This window comes from Microtus pennsylvanicus, chromosome 1 (assembly GCF_037038515.1).
Source record: "Microtus pennsylvanicus isolate mMicPen1 chromosome 1, mMicPen1.hap1, whole genome shotgun sequence".
NCBI lineage: Eukaryota > Metazoa > Chordata > Mammalia > Rodentia > Cricetidae > Microtus > Microtus pennsylvanicus.
In genome coordinates, this window is record NC_134579.1 from 114,693,826 (window position 1) to 114,705,956 (window position 12,131).

The 12,131-nt window shown below is 49.7% G+C and overlaps 1 protein-coding gene across 4 annotated transcripts in view; it reads left to right on the plus strand.

The window, feature by feature from the left end:
• Camkk2 (calcium/calmodulin dependent protein kinase kinase 2) overlaps nucleotides 1-10,635 on the plus strand; it is a 55,540-nt gene extending 44,905 nt beyond the window's left edge. For 2 of the 4 annotated variants that reach the window (XM_075979729.1, XM_075979720.1), the window contains 3 exons: nucleotides 4,279-4,379; nucleotides 4,799-4,841; nucleotides 7,592-10,635. In XM_075979729.1, the coding sequence (XP_075835844.1) occupies nucleotides 4,279-4,379; nucleotides 4,799-4,841; nucleotides 7,592-7,765 (318 nt within the window). In that variant the 3' untranslated portion in view covers nucleotides 7,766-10,635. The remainder of the gene's footprint in view (nucleotides 1-4,278; nucleotides 4,380-4,798; nucleotides 4,842-7,591) is intronic. The other 2 variants (XM_075979738.1, XM_075979747.1) reach the window with 1 other exon arrangement.
• The last annotated feature ends 1,496 nt before the right edge of the window (nucleotides 10,636-12,131 follow it).

The following is a 12,131-nucleotide window of genomic DNA, read 5'->3' on the forward strand; positions in this document are numbered from 1 at the left end:
CCACACATGTGCACCTACATCTACACACCACACATGTGCACCTACATCTACACACACCACACATGTGCACCTACATCTACACACCACACATGTGCACCTACATCTACACACACCACACATGTGCACCTACATCTACACACCACACATGTGCACCTACATCTACACACCACACATGTGCACCTACATCTACACACCACACATGTGCACCTACATCTACACACCACACATGTGCACCTACATCTACACACCACACATGTGCACCATCATCTACACACCACACATGTGCACCTACATCTACACACACCACACATGTGCACCTACATCTACACACATCACATGTGCACCTACATCTACACACACCACACATGTGCACCTACATCTACACACCACACATGTGCACCTACACACCACACATGTGCACCTACATCTACACACCACACATGTGCACCTACATCTACACACACCACACATGTGCACCTACATCTACACACCACACATGTGCACCTACATCTACACACCACACATGTGCACCTACATCTACACACACCACACATGTGCACCATCTACACACCACACATGTGCACCTACACACCACACATGTGCACCTACATCTACACACACCACACATGTGCACCTACACACCACACATGTGCACCTACACACCACACATGTGCACCTACATCTACACACCACACATGTGCACCTACACACCACACATGTGCACCTACATCTACACACACCACACATGTGCACCTACATCTACACACCACACATGTGCACCTACATCTACACACCACACATGTGCACCTACATCTACACACCACACATGTGCACCTACATCTACACACCACACATGTGCACCTACATCTACACACCACACATGTGCACCTACATCTACACACCACACATGTGCACCTACACACCACACATGTGCACCTACATCTACACACCACACATGTGCACCTACATCTACACACCACACATGTGCACCTACATCTACACACCACACATGTGCACCTACATCTACACACCACACATGTGCACCTACATCTACACACCACACATGTGCACCTACATCTACACACCACACATGTGCACCTACATCTACACACCACACATGTGCACCTACATCTACACACCACACATGTGCACCTACATCTACACACCACACATGTGCACCTACACACCACACATGTGCACCCTACATCTACACACCACACATGTGCACCTACATCTACACACCACACATGTGCACCTACATCTACACACCACACATGTGCACCTACATCTACACACCACACATGTGCACCTACATCTACACACCACACATGTGCACCTACATCTACACACCACACATGTGCACCTACATCTACACACCACACATGTGCACCTACATCTACACACCACACATGTGCACCTACATCTACACACCACACATGTGCACCTACATCTACACACCACACATGTGCACCTACATCTACACACCACACATGTGCACCTACATCTACACACACCACACATGTGCACCTACATCTACACACCACACATGTGCACCTACATCTACACACCACACATGTGCACCTACATCTACACACCACACATGTGCACCTACATCTACACACCACACATGTGCACCTACATCTACACACCACACATGTGCACCTACATCTAGACACACCACACATGTGCACCCTACACCTACATCTACACACACCACACATGTGCACCTACATCTACACACACCACACATGTGCACCTACACACCACACATGTGCACCTACATCTACACACACCACACATGTGCACCTACATCTACACACACCACACATGTGCACCCTACACCTACATCTACACACACCACACATGTGCACCTACATCTACACACCACACATGTGCACCTACATCTACACACACCACACATGTGCACCTACATCTACACACACCACACATGTGCACCTACACACCACACATGTGCACCTACATCTACACACCACACATGTGCACCTACATCTACACACCACACATGTGCACCTACATCTACACACACCACACATGTGCACCCTACACCTACATCTACACACACCACACATGTGCACCTACATCTACACACCACACATGTGCACCTACATCTACACACACCACACATGTGCACCTACATCTACACACACCACACATGTGCACCTACACACCACACATGTGCACCTACATCTACACACACCACACATGTGCACCTACATCTACACACCACACATGTGCACCTACATCTACACACCACACATGTGCACCTACATCTACACACACCACACATGTGCACCTACATCTACACACCACACATGTGCACCTACACACCACACATGTGCACCTACATCTACACACCACACATGTGCACCTACACACCACACATGTGCACCTACATCTACACACCACACATGTGCACCTACACACCACACATGTGCACCTACACACCACACATGTGCACCTACATCTACACACACCACACATGTGCACCTACATCTACACACACCACACATGTGCACCTACATCTACACACCACACATGTGCACCTACACACCACACATGTGCACCTACATCTACACACCACACATGTGCACCTACACACCACACATGTGCACCTACATCTACACACACCACACATGTGCACCTACACACCACACATGTGCACCTACACACCACACATGTGCACCTACATCTACACACCACACATGTTCACCTACATCTACACACCACACATGTGCACCTACACACCACACATGTGCACCTACACACCACACATGTGCACCTACATCTACACACCACACATGTGCACCTACATCTACACACCACACATGTGCACCTACATCTACACACCACACATGTGCACCTACATCTACACACACCACAAATAAAAAGTTTGAAAATCTTCTTAGGGGCTGGAAAGATGGCTTAGCCATCTACACCCGCATAGCGGCTCACAACTGTCAGTAACTCTTGTTCCAGGGGATCCACCACCCTCTTCTTGTCTCTATACATAGGAAATATTTAAAAACAAAACAAACCAGGCTGTGGTGGTGCTTGCCTTTAATCCCAGCACTCTGGAGGCAGAAACAGGTGGATCTTTGTGAGTTCAAGGCCAGCCTGGTCTATAAGATCTCGTTTCCAGGACAGCTAGGGCTGTTACACAGAGAAACCCTGTCTCGAAAAACAAAATAAAACAAAACAACAACAACAAAAGAAACTTTTAGGGTCTGGAGAGATGGCTAGGAATACTCACTGCTCTAGCAAAGCACCCAGCACACATGTGCAGTTTATATCTATCCGTAACTTCTTCTCACCTTCAGGCATGTAGACAGTGCACATACATACAGGAAATCATTCATATATATAAAATAAAAAATTTAATTTAAAAACAATTAGACAAAAAAGGCTAGTAGCAGTTGGTTCTGTATATAGGAAATGCTCAGAATAGGTGTGGACAGACAGGAAGATTCGTAGTTGCTAAGGGCTGTGTGGGGAAGGATTCGGTTCGGAATGACTACTGAAACTGGATTAAGGTGATGTGAATATACTAAAAACCACTCAGTGTATACAGTTGGTTTCCACATCTATAAATTCAGCTAACCGCCGATCAAAAATATATGAAAAAAGACACCAGACACGTAAACCTGACTTCTTGTCATGCTCTAAGTGATTAGCTCTAGCGATCGACAAAGTGTTTATATTATGTTCTGTGTTCTAAATTAGCTCAAGGTGATTTAAAGTACACTGGAGAATATGCAGAAATTATTTACAAATACTGAACTCCTTTCTATAAGAGGCTTGAGCATCCATAACTTTGGTAGCTCTGGACTCTTAAAATGGTGAGTTTATCTTGTGTGAACTCACTCTCAATCTTGAAAACACATCATCTCTTCCCTGAGAATTGTGATATAAAGTAGCTTGTTTCTTGTGGGATAGAGTAGGATGACCTCATGTGACTTTCAGCGATGGCTAAGGGACACATAGCCAGCTCTCTGGGAACACAGGGTCTTGGGCCTGGGTAGGCTGGCAACTGGATCACAACAAGCCACTATCTGAGCCTGGACCTTAGGGCAGCCAGGGAACGGGCTCCAGTAAGTTAGCTGCCCCTAGGCTCAGGGTGGCTCTGGCTGGTGGCTCCTGTGTAGGAAGGGCCTGCAAGAGTCATGAGCCCTGGGAGCTGGCAGGGGCCAAAGAGAAGAGGGTGCATGGAACCTCCTGTGGCCCAGCCATCACCACCCCCTCTTCCTTCTCCCTCCTCAGATCCTAGTGAAGACCATGATTCGGAAACGCTCTTTCGGGAACCCATTTGAGGGCAGCCGGCGGGAGGAACGTTCCTTGTCAGCACCTGGAAACCTGCTCACGTGAGTGACCTCCCACCCTCCCTCCAGTCCTGGGGAGGGAGACTAGAAGCTAGGTCTGGGCCATCCCAGGGGAGACACACTGGGGACGTCAGTAGGCCCTGGCTCTGCTCTTACAGCCTCCTTAGCTCAGCCAGCGTCCACTGTTGGCAGTGTACATACCCTGAAGCTTCCGCCTCCTCTGAGAACTGGCTCTTTCACTGGGGCCTTCTGTGGCCCCGGAAACATGAGTATTATGATTGATGAGTCACATGGTCTCACTCTGGAACTTTCTGTGTGAACATGTGTCCATTCACCTGCTCACACAGACTACCCTGGTATAGGTTCTGTGTGTCAGATGCTGGGGTCTACTGTCTCTGGGGTGTGGGGGTATCCCCAGGGTCCCATCTTACTTCCCTTTTCCCTTCCTCCGGCAATTCCAGCAAAAAACCAACCAGGGAATGGGAGCCCTTGTCTGAGCCCAAGGTAATGCCTGTCTGCCTGCCTGTGCCATCGCCTCCCCTTCGCTGGGGCCTGGGGGCGGGCATCTGCAGAGCACGTGGGCATCTCCACCAGGCAGATGTGCCTTCAGCCTGAGCTGCTGTGCCTGGTTCACCCAAGGCCTCTAGGCTTACAATAAGGGGCATCTAGGGGCTTGGGTCCCATGGCGTGCCATGCATGTGGGCTGGGCTGCGGTGCATGGCGCTCCACCTGGAATGCCTGTAAACTTACCCAGGTCTTCAGGCCCAACTGGATAGCTGCATAGCTGTGCACATCGATGGCATTGAAGGTCTACTGTGGCCCGGGGCTGTGCTCTAAGTGTGCACACAGCAGGCCTGCTGCACTCTGCTCTTCACTAGGGCTCTCTCTGCAGCTCTGGTGGGTTAAATCCTAGAACTAAATCCATCTGTCTGTGACCTTAGCCAGATCGGAGCTTTCTCCTACCTGCCTGCATATCTATCAGGCAGCAACTTCCAAGGGCAGATGAACACTTTTGCTGGGTGGACCCATTTGGTAACCCTGTTCCAAGTGCCTCCTTCAGGACACTGACCCTGATGAGGCTGCCTGACTCTATTGGGAGCCCCTGTCAGCCACTTCTCTTGTTAAAAGTAACTTTATTGGAGACAGGGAGATCGTTAAGTTGTTAGAGTGTTTTCCACACAAGCTTGAGGACTTGAGTTCAATCCCCCAGAACCCATGTAAAATCCAGGTGTGGTAGCATGAGTTTTCTGGGAAGGTGGAGACAGGCAGATCCCTAGAGCTGACGGTTTAGTCAGCCTAGCTCCAAAAGCAAAGTGGATGGTACCTGAGGAAATGCCTGAAGTTGACCTCTGGCTTCCGTACATTCGTGAACATGCACATACACACGCAATAGCTTTATCAAAGGTGGGGCTGGAGCTCTTCAGTAGAGTACTCACCTAGCATGCACAATGCCGTGCGTTCCATCATCCCCAGCACTGCAAACAAATGAAAAGCTCAATTTTACTATAAGATAACCAACACCCCATAGCTCATCATTGTAAACTGCAATACAGTCACTTATGTAGCCATCAGGACGGTTCCAGCCCAAGAAGGAACCTTCCTCCTCTGAGCTGTCTCCACTCACACCTCTCGGTTTCCAGTGTCCACTGATGCACGTTCAGTTTTCTACCGATTTGCCCGTGCTGGAGGGTTTTGTAAGTGGGATAATAATACAGTATGTGGCTTTCATGTCTGCCTTCTCTCTGTCAGCAGCCTGTTTCCAGGGCCATCCACAGTGCAGCAAGTGTCAGTACTTCCTTCCTTTCCATAACCGAGTAGTATTTATGTGGAGAGTAATATTTGGTCCATTGGTGAAAGGTGTTTCTCTCTTGGCTGTCACAAATGAATGAGCCTGCTGTGAACGTTGTAGGCAAGAACTGTTTTCTCCTCATTGGGTGTTGGTTTATATGAGGATGTTCATTGGCCACCTGTATCCTAGGAGCCAGGGGCTCCTGTGAAGTAGAAGAACACCTGCTGTTTGGGAATAGTGTTTTTTGAGGTGAGAGCCAGGGAGGTGTGTCCAGATTAGCATTAGAACAGGTGGCTGCCTTGTCCCCACCTTGTTCCCAGATGACCTGTAGCCTCACCCTTGTGTTATGAGAAATAGAGCCTTTCATGGGCCTTGTCTTTTCTCTCTGGTAAGGCCAAAACCAAGGCTGCCTCCTGACTCTGAGCAAAATTTGTTCTACGTTTCTTTTTTTGTTGGTTCGTTTTTCATTGAGATCAGAATGGCGTGGTACCACCAGACTAAGACTGCTCAGTACTGTATTGCTCCTTCATTCCCCAGTCAGCAGACACAGCATCACCCTGGGCTACCTGCCAGGGCTGGGCATTTGTAGAACTAACTTGTGGAAGATCCTGAGCCGAGGTCTGGCTGCAGCGAGACCCGGCCTGCAGCAGTTGGCAGCTTTGAGGGCAGGCATCCTTCCCAGGACCCTCACCTCTGGAATATAAAAATAAAAGGGCAGATAATGTAATTCTCAGACATGTGTTTCTTCCTTAGGGACACAGAGACACCACAGTTTACCTTCCCTATGCAAGAACAGAGGCCCCTGTTTGGGTAGAGCACAGAGATCATTGTTGAGAGTTAGACCAGCCCTGAGTGGCAAGGCCAGGGACTTTTCCTACAAGGGGGCTCTGCTAGAAAAAAGCCTGGGGCCGGGTCCCCTCCTCAGAACCCCCTTCCATCTGCTGAAACTCCATCCCTGCTGGCCTCCAGGCAGGTCTAGTAGGCTGTGAGGGGTTCTTCTGAGAAGGGAGTAGGTGATGAGGATGGACTGGGTGTTGCAGGCTTTTCCTAAAGGCTCCATGTGACAGACCAGTTCATACAGGCCCTGGCACTGCCCCAGCAGCTAACTGTGGAGTGACTGAGAAAAAGGGTCACAGTGTCTGTCCAATAGGCACTTCTAGCCTAGAGTGTAAAGATGAGACGTCAGGGAACATGCCCCGCTGCAGGACCCTGCCATGAATGGGGTGTCATAAGTAGTTTGGTACCAGTTTTATAGTTCTTCTCTTTGGGGTAAAACTTGCTCCTCCATTTACAGGGGAGGTTAAAGTTGGCTTTGAGATATTCAAGTGAGCCAGTAGAAATGGGGAGCTCATCTAAAAGAGTGGATGTGACCCCCAAGGGCAGAGACCTGCAAAGGTGGGAGACCGGCCAGGGCTCCGCCATCATTTCTCCAAGTCTTAATGATGATTTTCTGTTCGGTGAGCAGGAAACAAGGCAGCGAAGACAGCCTACGGGGCCCCGAGCCAGCCCCTGTGGGGGAGGAGGAAGTACTCTTGTGAAAGGTGGTCCCTGCGTGGAAAGTTGGGGAGCTCCGGCCCCCGGCTCCCCACCACGCATGCCTCCACTGCAGCCTGAGGAGGCGGCGATGGAGCTGGAGTAACTGCCTGGATCACCCGACCTCGCATGCCTGGCTGTGTGGCCCTGCACGGGTCTGCTGCACCCTGCGTTTCCATAGCAGCATGTCCTACGGAAACCAAGCACGTGTGTAGAGCCTGACTGTCATCTCTGGTTATCCGGGTTGTTTGTTTGTTTGGGAATTTTTGGGGTGTGCGTGTGTGCGTGTGTGTTTTGTGTGTATGTGGTTTTTCTTTTTCTTTTTTCCTTTGTTGTCTAAGGGGACAAAGAAAAAAAAAGGACATGACTCCATGACGTCGACTTTGGCTGCTGGCTGGCCGGACCGGCGGGTGAGGAGTTGCAAACCCAGACCAACATGCATTTGGGGACAATTGCTTTTTAAAACATTTTATGCCAAAACAAAAACCCTTCAATGTTAATTCAGAACCATGTCGGATGTACCAAGTGAATGTGTGTGGGGTTTGAGCTGCGTGGAGAATCAAGTGGAGAAACTCCTGCTGGCTGGGGCAGCACTTGAGGGAACGGAAGGTTCAGTGTGACCCTTCCAGGACTATGGAAGAACAGGGCTAGCCCTCAGGAGCTGCGGGGAACTTCAGTGTAATTTATTTGTAATGGAGACTTTTTAAGTTTTTTTTTTTTTAATGGGTAAAATTCTAGTCAGGAAAGCTAAAAGGGCTTGCAGTTGAAGTACTCAAGGGGGCTCTGCGACCCTGAAAGAGCACTCGGCAGCTGTGGTGGCAAAGGCTTCACGTTAGCTGCTCACAGTGCATTTCTGAGGTCATCAGCTAAGCTCATTTTCTCTGTTAATTGGCAAAGGCCTCGGTGAAAGCCTGCACTTTCGTGTACGTTACATGGCTTAGACTCAGCAGACGTTCCCACGTCTCTGGCCTGGACTCTGGAGACATCCACAAGGTACATATTGGAGCTTCCAGGGTCTGTCACCTTCCGCCATGCCATTGTGTGATGGGGATTGAGCGTCAATGAAGCCTGTGCCTGTATATTAGCGGCTTTGCTTGTTTGTTACCTGTGTGTTCTAGAGACTGTAAGGTTTCTTCCGTCTTAAATACTGTCTGGTTGATACAGTCAAGGAAACATCACTTTCCTGTGGGCAGTGCTGTCACTCAGCTTAGGCACAAATGGCTGTCCTTAGGATCAGAGCTTTAGTGTGACCCACACAGTGACATCGGGATGCCATTGTACAGAAAAGCGTCAAAACCCAGAACTTTCCTCAGGGCAAAGGACCTTCTTTTTTTTCGTTGGTAGCCAGAGGCCTAGAGAGTAAACGTGGACCTTCTTGACTTCCAGCCAATATTGGAAGTTTGATAAAGGTTTAGGTTAGTACCCAGGGCTGCAGAGGAAGACATGAAGTTTAAGGGGCCTTCCAGACTCTGCTTTTCATGTTTTGGAACAATCTGGTAATGATTGTCTTGTCAGTAACCGGGCTCAGAAGACTGCTTTCTGGGAGTCTCCGCCTGGTGAGCCTCCGTGCAGGTCTTCCTGCAGAGGCGGGAGTGAGCCCAGGCGTTCCTGACGTCCAGAGGGTTTCTTAAGCTCTTGACTGTAGTTTTGCCAGGCTTTTCTTGCTGTCACATAAGCAATTAGAATTAGAGCAAAGACTCCAATGTGTGCGTGTGTGTGTGTGTGTGTGTGTGTGTGCGCGTGCGTGCGTGTGTGGGCTGACCCTCTCACCTGCTTGCATTGTCTCTGTGACCAAGGACTTTCTATCAGTTTCCGTCTTTTAAATATAAGGAGAACTAACCCAGTAGCTTTAACCCTTCTGGCCACAGATGGGGTTCAGCTAGTTTGCAATAAGCACCTTGTGGTAGTTAAAGCTAACAGGCCCTGAGGCTCAGTCCCAGCCTGTCTGCCTGGACTCTGGCTCGGCCTAGTGGCCCGCCTGGGAGGACAGGCACTGTGTGGAGCTCTGCAGAACTCTTCTTGTGTTTACACAGCCCTGCTGGGCAGTGCCCTTTCTCCTCGCCAGGGAGCTTTCCATCCGAGATGTCGGAAGAGGGTTGCCAGCCGTCCAGGCAGCACCGGGGTTAAGAGGTCCACATTGGGTAACTTTTTTCTTAAACAGTGAAACACCAAAGAAAGCCATGGAAAGGAGCATCCTCCTCGCTCCCATCCTGCCTCGCTGCCTGCCGTGGAAAGTGTAAGAAAGGTCTGGCCGTGACCGAGCATTAGAGCACAAACATTGTTTTCAAAAGCATTGTCAGGCTGCCTCAGCAACTTTCGTGTGGGCAGATACGATGCCCACAGTTCCTTCTGTGCTGGTTCATCCATGATTAATATATAGGCAACCCTGGCCCGCACCTACGCCTTGAAGGAAGCACAAGTCCCCCCCTCTTTTTCTCTGTCTTTTCTGCCTCCCTGATATGTCCCACAGGCTACCAGTGGCCCCCAGACACCTTACAGAGCCCCTCATCACTTAGGGCTACAGAGGCCAGCTCCCTACTGGTCTGGCCTTTCCGGGGACAGTGCTCTTGTCCCCGACCCTTTCTAGAATGAGAACATCTGTACCAGTTGACACCAGGTTAGGTCCGTGCCCTCGCCCATCTTCCCAAGGGCATCTTTACATTGCCAGTGCAGAGCCAGAGCCTCCATTGCTCCCAAGGTGCTAGGGAAGATTGCTGGTCCCCTCTTCTCCAGCTTCGTGAGCTGAGTGTCATGGGACTTTAAACTTTTCCGTTAGGTGACTGATGGCCTCTGCTTCTGTTTGATTGCCCCGGACCCTCTCTACTATGCATTTCCTTTTATCGGGTGTACAGAGTTAAATACTGTGTATTTATCACTTACAAGTACATGATCTGAAGAGAAAAGATAAGTTGTTTGCCCACAGGTGATTAAGCTTCTCTGTAAACTTGAAATAAACAGACAGCAAAATGGTGCAAAGCCTGGGCCTCCTGGGGTTCTTCTGTCAGTAACTGTCCTTTTGTGATGTTTCTGCTTATGTTGGTATTCCTTCCCTTAGGCGGACAGTGAGTCAGATGCCCAAGTCACAGTTCACGCAGCTGGCAGATCCCCTGATGTAGGCATAGCCTAAGGTGTCACCAGTCAGCGTGATTTGTAGACCAACTGTACGCAGAGTTCTTGGAAGCAGGGCAGAATGCGTATTCCTGGGTCCCCTGTAAACTGCTCTGCAGGTCTGAGTGTGGAGGTAAGGATGGCATTCTGGGAGGTTGGACAGGTGAGCACATCGCATAAGACATGTTCTATGGCTGGACATTGTTTTCCTGGCTTTGAACTTGACTTTCAAAAAAGTCCAGTACCAAACTACAGAAACGGGCTGTTGTCAGGCGCAGTGCCATGCCTCCAATCCCCACACTCGGGAGGCTGAGGCAGGAGGATACCAAGTTCAAGGCCAGGCTAGGCTGCATAGTGAGATTCTATCTATAAGTAAGACATAGAGGCTCTTCAGACTCAAGAGAAGGTTCCTATTCAAAAAATGCCACTGAGAATGTGAGGCTGTGGAAAAGCCGTTCCTTGGGGTTCATCCCTGTGCAGGCTTCAGGGAGTCCTGGAAGCCCACTCGTGCATGTAAGGGTGAAGGATCCTGTCACCAGCTCCCACTGAAGAGGTAGCACAGGGTGTGCCAGTGAGTAGAGACGCAGAGGAATGCAAGGTGACCCAGGTGAGTGATGTGAACCGCGTCCCAGACATCCACTCTCTCTCCCTACCCCGAGGAAGCCTCATCACTCGTAGCCTTTGCAACAGTGAACAAAGCATCTGTCTTCCTCTGACGGGGTTACTGGAGCAGAGTGCCCCAAGCTGGGCATTTGCAAATAGAAATCTCCCAATTTCTGGTGGCGGGGAAGTCCACAGTCACCATTCCAGCAGATTCTGGGTCTGGTGAGGGCTGCCGACTTCCTCCAGGATGACCACGAATATGAGATTGCCTCTGTCAAGCCTTCTGATAGGCACTTGGGAAGGAAGAGTGCTCCAAGAGAGCACACCCTGTCTCATCAGAGATCCAGTTTCCAAAACGTGACTTTTGGGGGACATACTCTGTGGCAGCAGCCCTAAACCTTCCAGGTCCGTAAGATCTGTGTTTAAGCACCTAAGAACTCATTCTTTCTTTTTTGTTTTTTATTTTTGTTTTTTGAGACAGGGTTTCTCTGTAGCTTTGGAGCCTGTCCTGGAAGTAGCTCTTGTAGACCAGGCTGGCCTTGAACTCACAAAGATCTGCCACCACCCACAAGAACTCATTCGTGTGTGTGTGTGTGTGTGTACACACGTCATGTGGTTGCCTGTAAAGGCAAGAGGCTGATGTCAGATCCCCTAGCTCTTCAGTTACAATCCTTCATGACCCTCCTGATGTGGGTGCTGGAAACTGAACTCAGGTCCTCTGCAAGAGCAGCAAAGGCTCTTAACCACCCTTCAACCTTGAT